The sequence below is a fragment of the Gossypium raimondii genome, chromosome 11, assembly GCF_025698545.1.
Source record: "Gossypium raimondii isolate GPD5lz chromosome 11, ASM2569854v1, whole genome shotgun sequence".
Lineage (NCBI taxonomy): Eukaryota > Viridiplantae > Streptophyta > Magnoliopsida > Malvales > Malvaceae > Gossypium > Gossypium raimondii.
Window position 1 is genome coordinate 53,258,670 of NC_068575.1, and position 21,682 is coordinate 53,280,351.

Consider the following 21,682-nt stretch of genomic DNA (forward strand, 5'->3'; position numbering starts at 1 on the left):
TTGCGACAAATGGTAGCGGCACATATAACTCGAGAAGCTGATGCTTAAATTGTTAATTTCCCTTTTCTTTCTCACCGTTACTTCTTTGCTTTTCTTATTCTGCTTAATGCCGAAATTAGTGTTAATCGGCAGCCAGAGTTCGTATTTGGGACCCCAAAATGTGCTATTTCTTGTTTCCACTAATATTATGATGTGAACGTGAACGATGATGCGCAAGAGCAGCGATTAAAACAACACGACAAGAAACCTAAGCCGTATAAACCCTCACCCCAAAAGGATTCCCAAGTTTAATGAAAAATAATGTATTCAATTAAAACTATATATTTTTAGTTGAAAATTTAACCGATGAAGATTCAAGTGAATCATGAAATCAAATGGCCAAATTAGTAAGGTGAACCTTTAGAAGGCCGACCTGCTATTGCACACTCATTTACAACATTGTGAGAACTTTCGGAAAGCCTGCTGAGCAAACCTAAATTGAGTCTTATTATGAGTTCAAAACTCCTGGCTACCCAAACTCTCATTTTACCACTAATGTATAGGGACTAACATTGACCAAGTTGTTGTATGGGGCAACAGAAAAGCTACAAATGCAAATCTTATACCAATTAAAGACGGGAATAAATGTCAAAGCTACATTTCTGCTAGTGATAGCTCACTCCTTCTCCATTCACAACTTCACCGATGCGGTAGGCTGTGTATGCACCATTTGCATCTTCAAGTATTCTTTGAGATGCTTCCTTACTCACGACGAGAACCATGCCAATGCCCATGTTGAATGTCCGACTCATCTCAGCATCCTCAATTTTTCCAGCCTAAATCCGCATCAAATCAAAATTAAAAAAATACCATTTAACCAGTTTAAGGTGATTGAGAAAAACTAAAACAGACCACGACATGCAAACCTAAAACATTGTGTTTCCAACTAGAAATATAAAAACAAGGAAAGCAATTCAATATTTATGTATGGAAGGACTTTCTACCTGCTGTATCCATTTGAACACAGCCGGCACATTCCAAGAATCCTTATAGATGACAGCACCAAGGCCTTCTGGAAACACTCGAGGTATATTGTCAGTAAAACCACCCCCTGTGATGTGTGCTATCCCCTTCACTCCTCCCTTTCCAATTATATCTAACACCTGGAAATGGAAAGGAGATTTTAACTTGCAAATTCTGCACGAAAATATGAGAAGAAACTCATAATGTCAAACAGAGGTTTGACTATAACCTGCTTAACATATATAACAGTTGGCGCCATCAATGCTTCTCCTAATGTAACTGCAGCACCAGGGAGTTGATCCTTTAAAGAAAGGCCACTATGAGCCAAAACCCTGCAAAAGATTTTATGTACATCAATAGGATTTCATGAAAAGAAACAAGTACAGATAGGACATTCCTTTACAATGGCTGCTAACCTTCTAACAAGAGAGAAACCATTTGAATGGACTCCACTTGAAGGTAGGCCAATCAGTACATCTCCAGCCACAATGTTTTTCCCATCAATAACTGAATCCTTTTTAACAATGCCTACTGCAAAGCCACTAAGATCGTACTCACCCTTGGCATAAAAATCAGGCATCTCTGCAGTCTGAAAGGCATGTAAAATCTATTGAGTTGATCTAGGATATTTAAATTTTTTATAGCAATTCTAACCATATAAAAGACTTGAAAGGGATTCAACACCACAGAGCAAAAATGCATTTAGCAGATATGATCAACTCAAAGCAAATTATTTAATAGTAATAATAACACGAGTAGGGTTAAGAAAATCAACTACCATGAGCACTATTCACACCATTGTCAACTTGATATAAAGTAACAGCTTTAAATGTCTGTTTAATGTTACCAACATTTGTAATTACAAGGCCAATAACAGTTCTTCATATCAAAATTCTCATTATTCATTCCATGAACCTATAAATTATCAAATTTCAAGAGGAAATCATACCAACCCACATATTAAATGAATTAAAAATTAAATCATGTACCTCTCCACCCAACAGGGCACAGTCAGATTGTTGACAACCATCTACGATGCCCTTTATAACCTGAAGAACGAAAAAATAGAAAATGAACATCACTATAACAGTTAACCACAGAGATTTATTCACATTCCGACCAACAGAAGTACACAAAAACAAATTGAACCTTTTCAGCAAGGTCAACATCAAGGTGACTCGTTGCAAAATAATCAAGGAAGAACAATGGCTTTGCTCCAGAAGTAACAATGTCATTGACACTCATAGCAACCTGAAGTATAAGTTTATTAGGACGAAAATATTAATTTATAGAGAAAATGCATATTAACAAGGGTTGCTCCAAGTTTACAAGATCAATCCCAATAGTTTCGTGGATTCCAGTCTCAAATGCTAGCTTGAGCTTTGTTCCCACACCATCAGTACCAGCAACAAGGAAAGAATCGCCTGTTCATCCAACCAAAAGTTTATCCATTATTTCAACAAACCAAGCCCACATTTTTCCAAATGAACAAGAAATGAAGACAACTTTTTATAAGCATTTAATAGTAGTACCAGCAATTTGTATTTTTTAAATAACGACCAAAAAATACAGGGTGAATAGAATTCAATTTAGGTGCTTGACAATTTGTTTGACATTATGAGTTTCTTAAGAATTAGTTTAAGCTCCTTCATCCATAACCTGACAAAACCATAAGAAGTTACAAAAATTCATAATACTTGATATTGGGACGGCAAGAGGGAAAACCACCGAACGGATAGGCTTAACAATTTCCTGTTTTCACCGAATAAGAAAGGTATTCATACGGTGCTTTAAAAATTTTAAATTTCCTCGTTCATGAAAATATTACCGAGAGGGTAGAGGCCGCCAAAACCACCAATACCAGGTGCCATCTTAGCGATTCTTCTAACGAGCTCAGACCCCGCATCAATGTCGACACCAGCATCCTTATAAGTTAGGCCACCAGACGCATCAGAGCCGTTTGGCAAGGAACGCAAGCGGCTACTAGAGATGCTATTCCTTTCTAGCAGGGATAAAGAAAGAAGCGGAAACCTTTGGGAGAATAAGCGGTAGGGTCGTATTACCAAAGGAGGTTGAGTAGCAATTGTGGGTTTATCGAAGATGGGTCTGGAAGAGGCCGCAACGTAGCGAGATATTTCGGCGTTTGCAGCTGCCACAGTGTTGGTCATGGCAAAGGATGGAAGAGAATCAAAAGCTGAAAGTGGCGTAGGAGTAGTATTTCACACAAATGCTGCAATAGACTGACAGGGAACGAGGGTTTTAGGGCTAAGGCTTTTAATTCGTATTTGCTGGGTAGAGGCTATCCTTGGGCTATTATTTTCCGGAATAAAAAAGATCTGTTTTTTAGGCCCAATATTCGATTAGTAAGAGAGTCCAAAATGGCTTAACTTAATTGTTGGGCCGTCCACTTTCCGTTGTGAAATAGCAGAAGGGAGTCGTTAGTTGGGCCATAAAGAACAAAAACTAGTAGCAGAAAAACAGATGGGAAGTCAGGTTGAAGACAAGACAATGACTGTGAAAACTGCCCTGCTTAACATCAAAGGTATGCACTAAGCACGGAATCATAGCATGGGGAAGGTAAAATCATTTATATATTATTATTACCAAAAGGAAAAGAAGAAGCGAGTGAACAATGTATGGGAAGTCGAAGCCGATGCACGTGCCGCCACGTTTTGTATGAGTTCTCTATTTCTCTTTCATCTGCTCACTCATGACATCGCATGTTATCACCCGACAACCAAGTCCTCTTTTTCACTATTTATCCCTTTCTTTTCCCTCCATTTCCCTTTTCACCCTTCTTTATATATCCACGTCCCAGAATTACGTTCTCAATAACCTTCTTTATTTAACAAAGCATGTTTAATTTATTTACTCATCAACCATTTTACTTATATTCATGAACAAAACTTCCTACTTTAATTTTATCATTTTCAATCCTTATATTTTTAGAATTTAAAAATTTTAATCATAACCAGATGGTAATTATTAAATTCATTAAGTTGTGTCAAACACATTGTCATATGTGTAATATTATGTCTGTTTGTTATTAATAGATTTAATGCTTGTTGTTTGCATCAAAACTAAAATTTTAAAATTCAGAAATATTCAATTTGTAAACGTAGACTAAATTTATAACTTTATACATAATATAAGGTTAATGATATAATTTAATCAAACGAATTTAACTAATACAAAAATTAAAATTAATCAAATTAAAATACAAATTACAGGTGTAAGAACAGAATTGGGCTAAACAAAATTTGAGTTCTTCACCCCAACAACATATTCAATTCTATGTTGTGTAATCATTTTTAATCTATGAGGTATGTATCCAAAATGAAGAACGTTGAGTAGTGGGGTAAACCGGTAATTCAATCCAAACATGATATATGTCAAAAACAAGACAAGCTAACTTACACTATAAAAACACACAAAAAAAAACCCAAATACTTCGATTATTGTTGCTACACACTGATCTCTCTAAAAGAGCAACCTTCTCCTCGCATATGCATTTCTCCTCGCTCCCTGCGCACTGCCTGCTCCATTATTACGTGCCCCGCAAGCTACTCCACCGGCTGCCCTCACTTCTAAATCTTATCTAACGCTTTTTCTTTACTCAAAATGGTTTTAGTTAAAAACCCCGACAATAATATTGCTAGTCCTGAAACCGGAACTGCAACGCACCACTCGTCTTCTGCTTCTTACAATGATGGCGACTGCACTGAAACGCCGCGTTTCAGTGAAGACTTCGATTCAACCTGCTCCACTCCCTACGTTAGTGCACCATCGAGCCCTGGCCGTGGTCCCACCTCGGGATACTTCTTTAGCGCGCCGGCTAGTCCCATGCACTTCATTCTGTCTTCATCTCCTTCCCCGACGTATCATCTTAAGTCAGAGTCCTTGGCGATATCGGGACAATCAGATGCTTCGTCTTTCGAGTTCGAGTTCTCGTCTCGCTTCTCTAGCAATGGGTCTGTAACCGTTGGATCAATGAGTTCGGCGGACGAGTTGTTCTTGAACGGCCAGATCAGGCCCATGAAGCTCTCTTCTCACTTGCAAAGACCTCAGAATCTAGCTCCTTTATTAGATCTAGACGTCGAGGAAGACGACGACGGTTTAAACAAGCCGGAAGCTTCACGAGGAAGGGATCTTAAACTGCGAAGCAGATCTCTTCACAGAAAGGCGAGATCTTTATCACCCCTTCGAAACCCGGAGTTCCAATGGGAAGAAGAGGAAGAAGAGTGCATAAGAGAAGAGCGAAAAGAAGTTAGTAAGCTGATATTGGAAGGGTTGAAAGAAACCGACGTTTCAAAGGAAACGACGCCGTCCTCTTCTGCCTCTTCTTCACGATCTTCATCTTCGGGCAGAAACTCCAAGAAATGGATATTCCTGAAAGATCTTTTGTATAGGAGTAAAAGTGAAGGGAGAGGAAATGGAAAGGAAAAGTTTTGGACTTCCATTTCATTTTCATCATCAAAAGAGAAAAAGATTCAAATGGAACATGAAAAGCCACCCCCTTTGAAACGTAAGCAAAAGGAAAACAAACAAGGAGCTGGTAAGAAAGTGAGTTCCGGGAAGCCAGCCAATGGGGTGGCAAAACGACGAATTCCTCCGTCGCCGCACGAGTTGCACTACACCACAAACAGGGCTCAAGCTGAGGAAATGAAGAAGAGGACTTACTTGCCTTACAGACAAGGATTATTTGGTTGCTTAAGCTTCAGCTCGAAAAGTTACGGTGCACTTAACGGACTCGCCAGAAGTTTGAATCCAGTCTCATCCAGGTAGTTAACGGAGGACGGTGCACTTGAAAGCAGGGTCCTTTTTTTATGTATAGTTTCTTCTGGATTTTAAGGATATTAACATCGTATAAAATACTGTTTTATGTATTTTAATCCTAAGTTTAAGGTAGCTTAGCTTATTTTGCCTCTCTTGACTACCAGTACAAAAGAAGCTTATATTATGTTTTAATCCTAAGTTAAAGCTTCTTCAGCTGCCTGCTTTTTGTTGTGATTTACGGTTTTTTTTAAAGGTATTAATCCATTGTTGTAGTAGTAAAACAGAGTTTTATATGGGAGGAGGTTGCATTGTGGTGCATATTTGTTTTGCTGTTTTAGACATTTATCTGAGACTACTGCATGAGACTCTGTTTTCATGATCTGGAATCACCGTAGAACCATGTCGACATGTAAAGATCTGTTGTCTTTTTTGCGTGGATTCTTACGTAAGTTAATGATCTGGTGTGGGGGTATTCACTATGGACCAGTTTTTGTTTTATTGATCACCACCGTTCACTCCTTTCCAAAGCTGTGATCTTTCAGGTTGCTTTTAACTTTTTATGGAAAATGTGAAAGGCCATTGTCCATTGTTAAGTAGTGTACGATAGAGAAGGGGATTGTGTGGGAGGGTAGCTAATGTCTGCCACGTTTATGAGATTGGGAGTCTCGAAATTAGCTGACCCACATGGATTATGTTCTTCTTGTTAGTTGAGCTGTAAGCATTTGTTGTTATCTTGGGCATAAACTTTGATTAGACCCACATGGGGGAGACCTTGTGTTTTAACAAAGTTAGGTATTAAAGAAATGACCCACACCTGCCTTTGAAAGACTTTGTATGTGATCCCCTTTGGGCGTTTCTCATTTCTCATCCATATTCCGTGCCCTTGGATTGCATTTGATTGGGACGGGGGTTGCCTGCTGGGGCTTTAATCTTTAAACTTAATTGGGACCAGATTTTCCTTCTGTGGTATATCAAAGTTGGATTTGTGTGGATGGATTTATATACGCATTTTGGGGTTATTGAAAGTGCCTCATTTTTTATGATACGCACATGGGCACTGACATCAAGATAATGCTTGTTTCTTTTTAATTTAGGGTAAGATTTCATCCGAGTGGTGAAAATAATTAAAATTTATGAACCACTGAAGACGCGTCCAATGCACCACAAGATGATGGTGTATGAAGATTGAAAAGACCTCATAATCTGAAGGAATCTAAATAGGGGTCCCAGCTCAAGTTAATCTGACACTAAACAAAGGATGAATCATGGTCCTAGGCTCTTGAAATCTGGGTTTATGCTATACTTCAAATTAGTGTTGGCAAATGCTGCATTTAACTAATTAAGCATCTCTTGAGGTTAAGTTTGGGGGTTCTGCCCTACCTCATGGCTGTGCAGTTTTGCGTCAGATATTTTTCGCCAATTGCGCCGACTGTGGACCCACACTACACAGATTCCTACAGCTAAATGCATCCAAACATCAATTTTGGTTTACCCTTTACCTTTTTATATTCCCTATGTCCATGGAATATTATATACCTACTTCTTCATTTACTTTGTACGCCGGTTTGATTTCTTCTCATTTACTTGTCACTACCACTAACTCTAAATTTGGGTTTCACAGCCCCCATCCAGGCCCAGATCCTTTTTTCTTTTTCGTTGATGAAGTTCACACCAAAATTACATTGAAGTAGCATACAAAACGTTGTCATCACCATGTTACGTATGCGATGGTAAACAATTTGGTGGATTTCTTCAAATAAATGAAGACAGATGCGGTAACACTTAATACCCAAGATGAGCTTTTCTTCTGTCAGATCATTCATTCATTCATTTACTTATTTTCTTTTCTATTGTTTGTGATGTTGAGAGTTTGCATTATTTAATCTGCCTTGCTTTATATATATAGTCATCCATTGTCGTCGGCATCTTGTTGAGGTTGACATGTCGCTTGTCTTAAATGCTACATTGGAGTGGGACGATGATTTTTGGCTTTGGATTTTTCTTTTCAGTGCTTTGTTGATGTGAAGGATCATTTTCCCCCTTTGTTTTCACACTATTGTCATTTTATTTTTAGCTAATATAGCGACTCTTACCTCTCCAACCTCTAATACATCTTTCTTTCAATTATATTATGTAAAACCTAAAGTCTTTTTCTTGTTTTATTCAACTTTTCTTTTAATGAAAGATAAGTGACAGTACACAAATGAATAAAATTAATTTATGAAATCAACAATCAAATTTTGGCTTATTATCTTAAAACCAAATTAATGTTTAAATAGACACGAGGCACGACGCTTTGCATTAACCTTTTCATTACATTTTTCTCCACACGTGTAAAATGATATAACCCGTCTATCCTACACCAGCGAAACAGTATACTATATCTCCGATTTCCCTGGCCTCCTGTGTCTCAGTATCTCCCAGCCAAATTATTTTACTTTCTTCTCCTTCAATGTCCCTATCCCAAATCTTTAATTGAATTATAATCCAGAAGAAACAAAAAATTAGAGCCCATGATGGGTCCTGAATCAACATCATCGTCGACGCCATCCCCAAATGGGAAACGAGGCAGAGACCCCGAAGATGAGGTTTACCTCGACAATCTCCGTTCTCACAAGCGTTACCTCAGTGAGGTTTTTTCTTCTTTCTTTAATTACTTATTTCACTTGTTTTTGAATACACAAAATTATCAAATTTTCTAACTTTTAATCTTTGTTTAATTTGTATCCTATTAGTCAATCCAAGGGTAAAAAGTTGAATTTTCTAAATTTGTTTTTCTAGGTTATCTACGCAAGGCATTTGTTTGTTTAAAATATTTGCATTGAAGGGTTTCAATTATTGATAAATTAAAAGTCTTTGTTTGCAGATAATGGCGTCTAGTTTGAATGGATTAACTGTTGGGGACCCACTGCCTGAATATCTCCTAGAATCTCCTGCTAGGTCTGAAGGCATGTTCTATCCCAGGTTACTTGTTCTCTCAAGCTTATTCAACCCAAGTATATCTAGTTTCTATGGTTTTGATTTTCGAACATTTTCTATTACAAACCAATCCTGAAATAGGAAAGATTGAAGGGACTACTTGGGTTTTCCATGTTATGATTCGCTCTTGGAATTGAGCTATTAATTGATCAATGTTATAACTATTGACTTGGTATACATACTTTTCAATGTTTGGCATAGTCGATGACTTGAAGATAGCAATGCTCGGCTTTGTGGTAATCTATCAAATATTTTCCTCCCATTAGGACGAAATATTGAATTGTAGCCTTCGACTGGATTGCATCCTGAGGTCTTGTCTTTCAGTTTTTATGTGATCAAGATGGATTGTATTTGCATAGAGGTTTAAGCACTTTGATGTAGGTTTGCTGGAGTGTGATTATTTTTCAAATGCTCTTGGGTTTTATTCACACTTGTATCATATTGAATTAAAGGAATTAATAAGAGAGGAAGTTGTAGAAGCAGTACTGCATTAGCACGTGCAGATGTTAATTTTGGAACATAACATTATGTCTTGTCTGCGTTTGACTTGCTTCATCTGTATGATAATGATTCCTAGGATTCTCTTGTCAACATGATTAAGCTTTTGCATTTTTGAAAACTCGTCCTGATTATTGTTTCTAGGGATGAAATGCCATGCCAATATTCACCAATGTCGGAAGATTCAGATGACTCGAGATTCTCTGAAACAGCAATGAACACTTGCTTCCCGCATTCTGATAGGCTGCCTACCAGTCCTGTTTCACCATATAGATATCAAAGACCACTGAATGCTTTCTACTCCACTCCTTCAACCAGTTCATATTCTTTACCTGGAAATGTCAGTGCTGTTACTTGTTCACAGCCTCGCAAAAGAGGCTCAGATACAGAGGGTCAATTTCCATCCTCACCAAGTGACATTTGCCACTCTGCTGACTTACGCAGAGCAGCACTCATGCGGTCTGTACATATGAAAACACAGCCAGCTGGTTCATCATCTTTAGAATTGCAATTTGGTTTAGGCCAAGAGAATTCGCTCAGTATTGAAGCTGAGGAACGGCCATGCTCATTTGTGAAGTCCTTAATCGGTGACAGTGAATATCAGACTGAAGAGTGTTCCTCAACGAGTATCTCAGAGCCTGAATTTAGTCGAGAGAAATCTTGTGGTGTGTCAAATATGGATTTGAAAGGGGATGAATCCAGGGCTTAGATGGTTTTGGGAAATGACTGATAAAACCTGCCTTCAACATCATTTTGAACTTACCTTCTCCGTAGAATTGACCCATTGTTGGAGCAGGTAATTGATTTTGCAAAAGTGAAGCGCGGAGCAATACTTTTCTGGATCCTTGAAGAAATTGAATATTCTTGACTTCTTCGTCTTTTTTTGCACTGTTCCTGATATCGGAGCAACGTCCCCGTTGTAAATTAGAATTCTTGTTGTAAAAACCTCAGTTTCAACATCTCCAAAATTTATTTCATAAATATCATTTGATTCCCAGCCAAGCAGCTTCTTCAGATTTGAACTGAGGCCTGCATTCATTGCTTTTTTTTTTGAATAAAAATGAGGTACAAGTATTGAGCCAAAAAAAAAACCCTCAGAAACTGTTATAATGTAAAAAGTAAAAGAATTCTATCATAGGTAGAAGTAGTTCTTTCCTACCACAGCCGTATGTTCTTAATCCAAATGAAAAGCCAAGTGATTTGTGGCTGGAAGATCCCCCAAGATTCAAAATTAGAGGTGAAATACCAGGATCAATCCTCAAAAACGTGGAAAATTAACCCCAACGGTGCACTGCATTACACAAGCGTAATAAGCGCAATGACCTATGAAGTTCAAGCAAATGTTGAAAGGATATTCTTCTTGAGCGTCAATTCATCGGCTTTTGCTGGGCTTATTGACTGCACCAAAAAAAAAAAAAAAAACCAAGGATATACTCCCTTAAATAACAGATGCTCATAGTGGAAAGTATGGTTTATTGATGAAGTGAGCATCATCAACATTAGTTCACAACATTGTAGAATTTCAACCGTAAGGAACATAATTTCATTGTAGTGATGCAGTACTTTAATTGTAATCTTTAAACCTAAAATTTACTTAGTATTTCAACAGTAATTCTTACCTTGTCAAGAATGCGCTGCAGCCGCTCAATTTCCTTCTTGGGATAATCAGCACCTTTCTCCAAATAGCTTTTAGCAGCTTTCAAGTATATCTTTCCATAACTGGCAACACACAGCATGACCAGAGTTACACATAGAAGTCTAATACTTTGACTCAAACAAAAACATCGAACAAGGGATTGACAACAAGTTCTTTTCCGGAGCTGAACATTGAGAAATTAATTGAATACCTCGCAGAGGAGCCCTTAAGCTTCTCAACTTCTTCAATCTTAGAGAAGACTGTTTTCCTCTCATCAATGCTAGCAGCCACAAACTGCTTCCCCAATGCATCCAAACTTGACAAGATACCAGCCTTTGCAAAAAAACTTCAAGGGAGAACAATTAATCTGTTATAGGAGTATTGGTATATGACAAACTCGGTATATCTTTTATACTATGAGCCACTAACCTTTGAAGTTAGTTGTCCTTTCGCATCACGATTGGTGCCACACTGCACATTGATGAAAGCAACAAATTCATCTAAACTCTGACCACCATCATAGTCTTCACCAGCTTTGTTGCCTTTTGGAAAGAATTTCAATGTTGGATACCCACTTACTCCATACCTACGCTTAAAAGCAAAGCCCTTAAAATCCATTGACACATTCCCCAACTGTAAACAAAACTCTGCTTATTGATTAAATTTAAGCTTACTTCTCAGCTAGATCCTTGTACTTGTCAGTATCTATATTAGCTATCACTACATCTTCTTCCATTTTAAATGCCGTTGCTACCTTTTCATAGGTCTGTCGAAACACAAAGAGTTAGAATGGCGATCAGTATTTCTACCAAAATTATTATGCCTACTTCATTAAAACAACAATATAGATGCTTACAGGAGCAAGGTTTTTGCAATAGCCACACCTGGCAGAAAACCAACCAATAACATGGTAAACACATTCTGTAAGAAAATGAAAGCAAAAGAATACCAACAGCAAAACTTGCTACAAATGTCGATGTCATGATGTGTTGAACAGTAAAATATGTGGGATCAAGAACAGATGAAAAGCTCCTAGCCTTTACTATAGTTGGAAATGGAAATATTGGCCACAAAATGAAAGAAGAGTACATGCTTACCAGGGTGCATAAAACTCAACAAACATATTTTTGGTCTCATCAAGAACAACCTCGTCAAAATTATCAGCATTTAGAACAACAACATTGGATGGCAAAGTGGCTATCTTCACATTCGTTCCTGTAAAACAATACATGAACTTAGGAAACTCCTTCTGGGTTTACATTCAGCAAGTTCACCTCAAAATAGAATTTCCTACACCAAGCAATTAGAAATTTCTATGAAGGAAAAGACATATGTACCTCCTTCAGTGTTCACAAATTCAGCAAGAGACTCTGCTGTACGAGGTCCTTCATACCTAGATAAAACCAATTTGATGCACCAAAGTCATGTTTTAAATAAAATTTAGATACCAATAAACAAAGTTAACAGAAAACAAGACCAAAACTTTCCGCTCTCTGTTTCCACAAGTTAAAATTAAACTCACTGTTTAGGATCCAAAGAGCCCTTAGGAAACCACTTTATAGTTGGGTAGCCTTCAACACCATATTTGCCGCATACACTCTTATGCTCATCACAGTCTACCTACATCCAAATTAACAAAAGAAAATAAATTCTTTTAAAAACAAACAATAGCAATAGCCAAGGACAAAAAAAGCATCATGAGGAAATATCAGAATTCAGAAAGAATACAATGGAATTTGAAACAAGAAGTACAAATACAGGCCCTGAGCTATAATAATAGTTCATGCACTCACAACCAAAGTTGTGCAATTATGAACCACTAACCTTTCCAATCAAGACTGATTTAGCCTTCTTAAAACTCGCCCCAAGCTTCTCATACTCAGGAGCTAGCTTCTGACAGTGTCCGCACCTGTGGACCAAAAAACCCACAATGTTGAAATATAACTACCTGGACCTTAGTTTTATTTATTTATATTTTTTTTGCCATGGTTTAAAGAAAAAAAGATAATTCTAAATCTGCAGCCTGAAGTGAGAACACCGAAAAAATGTTTCTTTAAAGAAACATAAACGAAGTTTTAACTTCTGAGATTAAGGGTAAGAAAGTGCCTAGAAAGGAACATATCTAGCAGTACAATAATGTAAAGAGTGTGATCCTAATAAACAAGTCAGAGAAACAAAGAGAAAACGATAAGAGAAAGTCATCGATAATCTCATTTCAAATTGCTCAGCGTAGATCCGACGATCGATTAATGAGGATATAGTGTAATCTAATTAAAATAAAGGAGATCAGAAATGCGGGATTCAAAAATTGTTACCAAGGAGCATAGAACTCGACGACAGCCCCTCTGTCTTGACCGACTTCCTTCTCAAAGTTTTCTTCGGTTAGCACGAGGACATCGTCTGCCCAGGCTGAGGCCAACAACAATGCCAAGATTCCCAAGGCTAACCAGACCTGAAACTTCATTTTTTACCCTACTGTTTATAGCTTCCTCCCTTTTCACTCTCTCCGATTTTCGATATTTATAATTTTCCCAGGCTTAAAAAATTTCATTTGATTTTTACTTTTTATTATAAAAAAATCCGATTTTTTTGGATAAATTAATTTTAGCTTGCTGATTTTTCCTTGCTCTTAGCTTTGGACTTTTGAAATGGATGGTGGCGCGCATATCAGATGGAACGTTAAACTACGCGACATAATTTCTTTTGGTGAAAATCATTATCAGTAGTATGCTGGTACATTTTTGTATCATGCTGCGTAGCGGATAGCATGCCTCTGGCCTCTACCTCTTTGGTCAAGCAAACGCACGGTAATTAGTTTCCGGCGAAATGGCATACCGTGATAGCTCGGCCCATAGTTCTGGCTTTTTCTTATTATTTTTAATTAAGGACCGCCGTATCCCAATAAGCCAAACGTGGATTGTCCATGAACAGTTCAGTACTTTTAAGTTATAATAGCAGATATATATATATATTTTTTTAAAAAAGGTTTTGAGGAAGACGATGGTGATGATATAGAACAAAATTGGAAAATTTTTCTTCTCAAGTTTACATGGGCTGAACCCTGATTGAGGCTCCAACAGATTTCCCGAAGGAAGCTGTCAGAGGCAAAAGCCGTATATTTGATACTCAAATTCTGATAAACTCATTCTAGTAATTGCTGCTGAGAATTTACAACTCAGATTCTGTTGATGGAGCTTTCAGAGGGTGATTTTCAAGGTGCAGCACGCAATGATGCAAACGGTGCAGGTCTTCCACACAAATCTTCTTCATAAGTACTTCCCTTTCCAAGTCAGCCAAATGTCAACCAATTTTAAACCCCAAATCACCTTCAGCATTGCCGTTTTCAGTCATTGTCATCGACGGAGACTCGCTTTGTTGTAAATGAGCTGACCATTTCGACTCATCAACCACTGTAGAGTTCAATCTAACAATAACAAAATCTACTATGTTAGTATGAACCAACTTACAAAATGCCACTATCAATGTTTGTGTAACAAAAAGCCTGAATACTAATCCTGCTGCTTACAACTACTACAAATAATAATATTAATTAATATATACAGCAAGTATTAGTGCTCTATAAACTAAACACATGGGAAAAGAAAAGGTTCTACCAGAACCTCTACATCTGACAAAGCTATAATAATACTTAGGTCTAATTATGCTCTCAATCCATGCACTCTTCACGCATTTAAAATTTAATCCCTCTACTTTTTATTTAATAAGTGAAGTTTAATTGATAACACCATCAAAAAAACTTCTACTAAATTAGATTATATAAAAAATTTGTCCATGTAACCAGTTCTACACGCATGGAAGGCTAAATAAACAAGTAATATTATATATGAGGTTGGAAGGTTTTCCATTCTAAATATGGAATTGTAAAGTTAAAACACTATTTCAAAGAAGTGGGTTAAGATGATACTTTTATTTTGCTTGCATGGCTTCCACACGGCTTTATATTGGCCATGTAAGCAACCTTTTAGAAAAAACCACAAAATCCAATTTAACAGAAATCCTTTGACATTGTTATCAATTGTACTTAAATTATTAAATCAAAAGAATAGAGGGCCTAAATTCTTGAATTTAAAAGTAGAGAGACTAAATTCCAAATGTGTAAAAAGTACAAAGACGGGGACCATAATTAAACCTAAATATTTCACATATAATGAGTACCAAAAAGGTAGAAAAAGGTTCTACTATATCTGTGAATAGGGATAATAGTTACTCAAACCATAATACTGGTAACACCTATTAAAAGCAAACCATTTCTTGCTAGCAGTGAATGATTGAATTCAGAAGAACTTACATATTTGATAAGAAAAATGACAATAATGTTGAGTAAATAAAAAACACAGTATTAACTAAGGCAAACTGAAGGTATCCTATGTTATGGTTTCAACAAATTTAAAAGTTTCCTTTCAAGTGTGAGATTCAAATCTTAACTAAGGCAAACTGAAGGCATCCTATGTTATGGTTTCAACTAATTTAAAAGTTTCCTTTCAAGTGTGAGATCCAAATCTGCTTAGAAATTTTCCATTTATATTCAAGTAACCTCGGCCAACTTACAGCACCCCTAGCTCTCTAAAGGAGCTTATGCACTGCACTTGTTACCACTAAACAATGAGGGTAGGAGAGGAAGCCCTAGTAGCTAATCAGTGACTTCAACATTAACAAACCTCCTACAGTAATTTCTGATTCAGACCTGAAGGCACCCAGGTTCTCCCACAACAAAGAGAAGTTCCTTTAAAAACGGAGGAAGAACTTCCTCATAGTTGCAAGAAGAAAAGTCTATTCTAATCACAATTCTAATATGACACTTAATTACCTATCCCTACCAAAACAATCTAAAAGCAACAAGAGGAAAGCTCAGTAAGTGAGTAGAACTGCGGCAAGAAAAGCACTCATAAGCTTATTAACAACTTCAATTTCACTCAGATAGCTGCCTGTAGTCTTCATACATGTCCCACTTCCAGTTTACCACAAGGGTGACATAACATGCATGACCACAATCATACCCAAATATAATGAATGTATGAAGATATGCATGATTGTAAGCAACATATGACAGAATGGTGAACATTTCTTACTTCTTTAGTATGCTCTTTGTGTCTGTCTCACCCTTCAAACTAAATAAGGCATCCACAACACCCTCTTTCATCCTCACAAGACCCTTCAAAGAACCACATAATTTGCATGCAGAGTGTATTGTTGAATCTGCAGTCTCTAAGCTGATGTTGCTAATTCTAACTATAACAGTTTCTAATGACTGCAGTGGCCAAATTCGGAGATGCATTTTCTTTACTGTTATATAGCCAACTGATAATGCTTTCTTGCTTGACTTCAATCTCTGGAAAAGCATACATTAACACTTATCATGTTCTGGCCAAAAGAATAGGTGACCATACACAAAAAAGGAGATGACAAAGGAGGAAGGAAAGTCTATAGCCGAGATGGAAAAATACCTTAAATTCAATGTCCCAATTATCAAGTCCATATGTACCAGGCCTCCTGGAAACCTTTATGACCTTACCAAAAACTGAAATTGCCTCCTTTAACTCAAGAAAGTCAATTATAGAAGGTGCATTCTTAATCGTAACAGAACTTGAAGTTCTGAAAGTAGATCTTCCACTATTATTGTTCTCAAGATCTAGAGAAGGAACAAAAGAGTTCCCAACTTTAAGGGATACATCCTTGATGTTAAGGCAGCTGTCTTCCTTAAAAGGTGACCCATTTAACTTCTTTTTAGTACCATTGATTTTCTACATGAAATGGAGAATTTAGATGGTAATCAAGTCAGAGCACATTTGAAAACATAGAAACCAGTAATAGCGGTAAAAATTTATTTGTTATACATGCACTAGCAGAGAGATATCAAAAGGAAAATATACAACATCCAGAAATGATTGCAAACATGCAGCCGAGCTCAGACAAGCTTGGCAATAGAGAGAGGAAAGAGAGGATAAGAAATATCAAGAATGCTTACCACAAAATGTTGAGGCCTTACTGTCATCAGTTTCGCGATTACACCTCCAACCCTTTCCACTGGTAAGCCTAATTCCGCAAAATCATCATCATTGTTCGAAGTATGCACTGACCGCTTTAAGCTCTCAAACCCTTTTGGTTGGATGCTGCAACCACTCTTAAGTAAGATAATCTCATATATAATATGTACAAACAGAATCTACAACTTCCAGTTTTAGGTATATCATGCTCATAATGTGCTAATTGTAAGATTTCAATCAGAAAGCACTACTGCTTATTTCTGCTCCTAATATTGAAATGAAAGCTTGTTGAAAAAATAAAAAATGAGGAACTTGATGGTTGAAGAGAGTAGACCAAGTATCAATTTAAATGACGCCCTCAGCAATCGCAACATACGCCCTAAATAAATTTCCATCCAATTGTAATTGCTCATTGTCTTTGCTTCAGCAAACAAGAGCAACATGAAACTACGACGCTTCTCATACTAACAATAACCTTTCTCATCCTCCAGCAAGAAACCAAGCTAGATGCCTAACAGTATGCCTTCCTGCGATAATATAGAAAATGTAATAGTTCCCTCTACCCAATGTTAATCTAACTCTAGGATATCCAAACTCCCAGCCAGAAATAAATTACCCGCAAATGATTTTTTTTTTTGGTCAAAACAAGAAAAAAAAACTACTAAATAATCAAGAATCAGATTCGTAGAGGTGCCTCAGAAACAAACAATTTCGAAACTTAAGTGAGAAATGTTTTAACTCCTTTTCACAGTGTTCAGTCAATTTATACCATAACACAAAGAAATTTATGGCATTGAAACGGCTAAATTGCTAAGGCACTATAAAAAATACATTAAACAAACGAACTAGCAACAAATAAACTGAGAAACTTGCCAAGTAAGAGAAAGCACTATTTTCCTTGCTGAAACAAGGCCAGCGTAACCTGGGGAAAATTTCAGAGTGTGTCAGTTTCGTGGTTTTGGGTATACAGAGGAAGCGCCAAAAGAGAAATGAAAATCGAATGGAAGAGGGGGAAAGGACTACCGGGTTATAGAAATTACCGGTGACTAGATGATGGAGTGAAACTCGGAATCTCGACTCAAGCATCGCCCCCGAGTTTTCTTGCAGCGCTCTTCGCCTGCGACAAGCGAGGCAGCTGAACAAAAAGGAACGTCGGGACGACAACTATTTTCCTATTCCTCACTTTTTCTCTTTATTTTCCTTTTTTTATCTAGATTTTAATAATGAATTATTTATTTTTAAATCTTTAATATTTTAATTTTATTATAAAAATAAAATATATGAAGTATATGTCTTGCCTGGGTTTACATGCTGAAAGTGTTTTGTTGGCCTAATTTAGTAATTTGTTTTATAAAAGAAAATGGTATTTTAAGAATTTTAGCCAATCAAAAGTACCATATTGAAAATGACAAGTTAAATTCAAATACCATATTAAAATATTTGTTGATACCAAATATGCCATTATCCCTTTTTATAAACTTTCAAGCAATAAATTATTAATTTTATAAACACGATTACCTTTAAACATGAAAAATTAAAAGGACATGAATTAATATTTCAAACCTTGCTTCTAATTAAAATATTTTACCAACCACTAGCTCTTTTATAATATTTCATCTTTTACTTATTATATTTTAAAAAGAACCCAATCTAATTATAAAAATGAAATGATATATAAGTCATATGCCATTATCATCACCTTTTAATTACTTTATGAGAGATTAATTGTTTGATCAACTCTAAATTTAATACTAGTCTATACAAGACTAAATTGAGAGAAAAAATAACTTAAGTGTTTGTCTTTTAAGGACACGGGTGCCACTGTAAATTGAGACATGCTATAAAAATGTCATAAAAGTGTATAATCGCAGCATGAATATATCAAAATTAATATAAAATAAATTATTAATATGCAACATTTTTACAAGCTTACAATAATTTAAACACGTATAAAACATTGGTGAAGCCAAAACTTGTTATTAAAGGAGCTGAGATTGAAATGTAAACCCTTTTGGTACCGCCCTTGATATAAAATATGGACATAATAAATACGTCGTGTTATACAAATTTTTATCCAAGTTAATTTATTCCAATAAATACGAAAAATATCTCATGAATTGAGTCACGATAAAAATTATATGAAAACACAATTTTTCTTTAATTGAATTAGATGGACAAATTAATGAAAATACTAATGAATTTAGACACAAAAGAAAACATAAAATAATATTTAAAATACAATACTAAAGATAACACGAATATAACACAAATAACCGAATATATATATATCTATACTATATATAAATTAGCTGATTGAGTTGGTGTCATCAACTTGACATCAATTTAATTGTGAAATTTCTAAAATACATTTACTTTAAAGGGTAATTAATATTATTATAAAAATATTTTTATTATTTATTACTTTAATTTATATACTTCAAATAAAATAATTGAAAATATTATTTAAAAATCGAATACAAGATTAATAAATTCAAATAAAATCTCTTACATTTACATTTCATCAATAATCATTTATTGAAATAATTTTATAAATGTTTTTAATATAAAATGTTTTGGTTCACCTAGGATGTAAAAAGAATCTAATATCTGAAAAAGTAGGTAAAAATTTTAAATATGTTATAAATATTTCTTCCATGTTTCATTTCATTCCTTTGTTTTATTCTTTTTCCCATTCCTTACATAGCAAATGACTGAATTAGCCTTCGTAACAATAAGTATTATATTAAAATTACATTGCTTACTTGTCCATTCATCAATGATTTCAAATTTCCAATTGAAGAAACTCAGGCCAAAAGAAATATAATATATTCAAATAAAAATATATAATATATGGTTGCGGTTTTAGACATCCAGTAGAAAAAACACCAATGAGAAAACACCTATATCTTGTTTTGGTTAATTTAAAAGAATATGTTGAAACAAAATTATTTGAAAAATTATGTTGAAATTCTATAAATTTATTGATCTATATTTTTTTTAGAGAGAGGAAAGAAAGTGCGTCCTACAATGCACGTTTTCACTGCCACATCAGTGAAAATGAGCCATGTAGGATGCATTTTTAGTCTCCCTCTTGAAAATGTATCCTACGTGGCGCGTTTTCACTGATGCGGCAGTGAAAACACACCCTGTAGGACACATTTTCACTTACCTAAAAGCGCATTTTCACTTGCAGTTGGAAATTGGAAGTTTGTAGATTTATTTTTATCCGTGTTTGAGATAAACATAATCATAGTTTTAAGGAATGTTTGAATTTACGGTGGTGCTGTGGAGCTGGGTGACCTACAAATTTCATCTGCCATGTGAGTATAGAGCCATCACCCAGGAAGTCGGATCGCGTTGCAACTCAAGGTCCCAGTTGACAATGATTATACGGCCTGGGGTTGAAGTGTAACTAGGGCTTCAAGTTTACAAAGTTTATGCTGTCAATGGATGGAGCATCAATGGGGCCTTAATTAACAGTGGACATGCAGGCACGATAACCAGTTTTTCTTCGTCAGAGGAAAATGGTTTATAAAACCCAAACATAAGTACGAGGAAGAAAAACACAATGACCTTTTAATATAATCAAGTATTTCATTTTATCCATTTTTACCAAAGGCGGTGACCCCAGTATTATAACCTATGACGTATTTAGGGTGTAACAAGTTTCACTAACAGGGTTACTGCCATTGGTGAACATGGACAACACGAATTACTTGATTATACTGGAAGGCCCCTCCATTTTTGTAATAGCCTGAATTTTTAGTGGTGTCGGAATGGTGATTCGAGATCACTAAATCTGACAAACGAGTAGAAAATATTATAAATTTAGTAAGTATAAGTTAAATGTGAAGTTAGGAAAATTTTTGAAATAGTGAATAGTGTACTAGGAATAAATATTAAAATAATTAAAATAAAAAACGAGGTATCGAGACCTCAAAGATTTTAAACCGAGCCATAAATATTTTTAGAAATATTTATAGAGTGTCATTGAGTTGGTATTAAAGTTTCGTTAGAAAATTTTAACGTTTGGATAGTTAATTAACTAAAAAGGACTAAATTGGGAATAGTGTAAAATTTGTTAAATTGTGATTAAATAGCTTAAGTGACTAAAGTGGAGGGATTTAAAAGGCTATTAGGCCCAAATTATATGGGCTGGACGGTTGGGTAAGAAAAATCAGCAGAATGTAAGGAGAAACAGGGGCAAAATTGGAAACTTAACAAATTAAACATTTAAAACAAAGACAAAAGTGAAAAATCTAGAGATCTCTTCACAATTTATCAGCAAAAACGCCATAGGAGGTCTGGAATAAGCTGGTTTTTCATATTTTTGAATCATGTAAGTTTAATTCTTGATTATTTCTTCTAATTTTTGTGATTTTGATACTTTTACAATTAGGTCCAACTAATTATTTCATTAGTTTTGATTCCATGGCTGATTTTGAAAGTTACCATTGATTAGTGTTGGATTTCTATGATGAATAAACATGAAATTGAAGCTTTAATTTTGTTATATGATGATTTTATTAAGTAATTTTGATAGAAATTGATTTTAGGGACCTAATTATGAAAAAGTTGGGAATTAAGGTTTGGTGTTGCGGTTTTGAGTATGAAAGGCTATGTAGTAGTCTAAAATAGTTGGAAAAGGTGTTAATTGAGAAAAATTAGATCAATTGAGGGTTAATTGAGTAGGGATCAAATTGTAAAAACTGTAAAGTTTGGGGTAAAAGTGTAACTTCGAAAATTAAAGGGCATAAATTGTGAAATGAATTAGAATTGAATTAAA

At 35.6% G+C, this 21,682-nt stretch overlaps 5 protein-coding genes across 9 annotated transcripts; 2 read left to right on the top strand and 3 right to left on the bottom strand.

Annotated features, from left to right (window-relative positions):
• Positions 1 to 286: 286 nt before the first annotated feature.
• On the bottom strand, positions 287 to 3,252 carry LOC105802978 (phosphoribosylformylglycinamidine cyclo-ligase, chloroplastic/mitochondrial). Its single transcript, XM_012634901.2, has 8 exons — positions 2,831 to 3,252; positions 2,332 to 2,426; positions 2,152 to 2,253; positions 1,992 to 2,051; positions 1,419 to 1,591; positions 1,232 to 1,334; positions 984 to 1,142; positions 287 to 815 (listed from the first exon to the last, which is right to left on the bottom strand). The coding sequence occupies exons 1-8, from the start codon at positions 3,168 to 3,170 to the stop codon at positions 645 to 647; spliced, it is 1,203 nt and encodes a 400-aa protein (XP_012490355.1). The 5' UTR covers positions 3,171 to 3,252; the 3' UTR covers positions 287 to 644.
• A 1,192-nt stretch (positions 3,253 to 4,444) lies between these two features.
• On the top strand, positions 4,445 to 6,071 carry LOC105802972 (uncharacterized). The gene has a single exon (XM_012634892.2). It carries the CDS (start codon positions 4,624 to 4,626, stop codon positions 5,785 to 5,787), a length of 1,164 nt encoding a protein of 387 aa, XP_012490346.1. The 5' UTR covers positions 4,445 to 4,623; the 3' UTR covers positions 5,788 to 6,071.
• Positions 6,072 to 6,099: 28 nt separating this feature from the next.
• On the top strand, positions 6,100 to 10,257 carry LOC105802976 (uncharacterized). Of its 3 annotated transcripts, none has more exons than XM_052623078.1 (3): positions 6,100 to 7,553; positions 8,645 to 8,742; positions 9,400 to 10,257. In XM_052623078.1, exons 1-3 carry the CDS (start codon positions 7,539 to 7,541, stop codon positions 9,962 to 9,964), a joined length of 678 nt encoding a protein of 225 aa, XP_052479038.1. In that variant the 5' UTR covers positions 6,100 to 7,538; the 3' UTR covers positions 9,965 to 10,257. The 3 variants fall into 3 exon arrangements, with proteins under 3 accessions (XP_052479038.1, XP_012490350.1, XP_012490349.1); XM_012634896.2 differs by lacking the exon at positions 6,100 to 7,553 and adding an exon at positions 7,582 to 8,406; XM_012634895.2 differs by lacking the exon at positions 6,100 to 7,553 and adding an exon at positions 7,584 to 8,411.
• On the bottom strand, positions 10,150 to 13,722 carry LOC105802973 (probable protein disulfide-isomerase A6). Of its 3 annotated transcripts, XR_008190624.1 has the most exons (12): positions 13,207 to 13,722; positions 12,716 to 12,800; positions 12,414 to 12,511; positions 12,229 to 12,284; positions 11,989 to 12,106; positions 11,748 to 11,775; positions 11,566 to 11,657; positions 11,321 to 11,477; positions 11,103 to 11,237; positions 10,875 to 10,974; positions 10,415 to 10,653; positions 10,150 to 10,284 (listed from the first exon to the last, which is right to left on the bottom strand). XR_008190624.1 is itself a non-coding variant. In XM_012634893.2 (11 exons), exons 1-11 carry the CDS (start codon positions 13,353 to 13,355, stop codon positions 10,588 to 10,590), a joined length of 1,071 nt encoding a protein of 356 aa, XP_012490347.1. In that variant the 5' UTR covers positions 13,356 to 13,722; the 3' UTR covers positions 10,373 to 10,587. The 3 variants fall into 3 exon arrangements, 1 of the variants encoding a protein (XP_012490347.1); XR_001136345.2 differs by lacking the exon at positions 10,150 to 10,284 and having other exon boundaries at positions 10,373 to 10,653; XM_012634893.2 differs by lacking the exon at positions 10,150 to 10,284 and having other exon boundaries at positions 10,373 to 10,653; positions 11,103 to 11,224.
• A 155-nt stretch (positions 13,723 to 13,877) lies between these two features.
• On the bottom strand, positions 13,878 to 18,104 carry LOC105802974 (uncharacterized). The gene is made up of 6 exons (XM_012634894.2): positions 17,937 to 18,104; positions 17,770 to 17,818; positions 16,878 to 17,022; positions 16,357 to 16,653; positions 15,982 to 16,241; positions 13,878 to 14,315 (listed from the first exon to the last, which is right to left on the bottom strand). Exons 1-6 carry the CDS (start codon positions 17,980 to 17,982, stop codon positions 14,192 to 14,194), a joined length of 921 nt encoding a protein of 306 aa, XP_012490348.1. The 5' UTR covers positions 17,983 to 18,104; the 3' UTR covers positions 13,878 to 14,191.
• Between the last annotated feature and the right edge of the window lie 3,578 nt (positions 18,105 to 21,682).

What these genes read in the sequence shown, in the direction of transcription:
- LOC105802973 (XM_012634893.2), bottom strand. Translation starts at nt 13,355, where the DNA reads ATGAAGTTTCAGGTCTGGTTAGCCTTGGGAATCTTGGCATTGTTGTTG. An exon ending in GTTGAGTTTTATGCACCCTG is followed by an intron (nt 11,776 to 11,988) that starts GTAAGCATGTAC and finishes GTTTTCTGCCAG; the next exon opens with GTGTGGCTATTGCAAAAACC. An exon ending in AAGGACAACTAACTTCAAAG is followed by an intron (nt 11,225 to 11,320) that starts GTTAGTGGCTCA and finishes TTTTTTGCAAAG; the next exon opens with GCTGGTATCTTGTCAAGTTT.
- LOC105802978 (XM_012634901.2), bottom strand. Translation starts at nt 3,170, where the DNA reads ATGACCAACACTGTGGCAGCTGCAAACGCCGAAATATCTCGCTACGTT. An exon ending in CTGTTATATATGTTAAGCAG is followed by an intron (nt 1,143 to 1,231) that starts GTTATAGTCAAA and finishes TTCCATTTCCAG; the next exon opens with GTGTTAGATATAATTGGAAA. An exon ending in TGTTCAAATGGATACAGCAG is followed by an intron (nt 816 to 983) that starts GTAGAAAGTCCT and finishes ATGCGGATTTAG; the next exon opens with GCTGGAAAAATTGAGGATGC.
- LOC105802976 (XM_012634895.2), top strand. Translation starts at nt 8,292, where the DNA reads ATGATGGGTCCTGAATCAACATCATCGTCGACGCCATCCCCAAATGGG. An exon ending in ACAAGCGTTACCTCAGTGAG is followed by an intron (nt 8,412 to 8,644) that starts GTTTTTTCTTCT and finishes CTTTGTTTGCAG; the next exon opens with ATAATGGCGTCTAGTTTGAA. An exon ending in GAAGGCATGTTCTATCCCAG is followed by an intron (nt 8,743 to 9,399) that starts GTTACTTGTTCT and finishes TATTGTTTCTAG; the next exon opens with GGATGAAATGCCATGCCAAT.
- LOC105802972 (XM_012634892.2), top strand. Translation starts at nt 4,624, where the DNA reads ATGGTTTTAGTTAAAAACCCCGACAATAATATTGCTAGTCCTGAAACC.
- LOC105802974 (XM_012634894.2), bottom strand. Translation starts at nt 17,982, where the DNA reads ATGCTTGAGTCGAGATTCCGAGTTTCACTCCATCATCTAGTCACCG. An exon ending in ACTCCATCATCTAGTCACCG is followed by an intron (nt 17,819 to 17,936) that starts GTAATTTCTATA and finishes AATTTTCCCCAG; the next exon opens with GTTACGCTGGCCTTGTTTCA. An exon ending in ATTGGGACATTGAATTTAAG is followed by an intron (nt 16,242 to 16,356) that starts GTATTTTTCCAT and finishes ATGCTTTTCCAG; the next exon opens with AGATTGAAGTCAAGCAAGAA.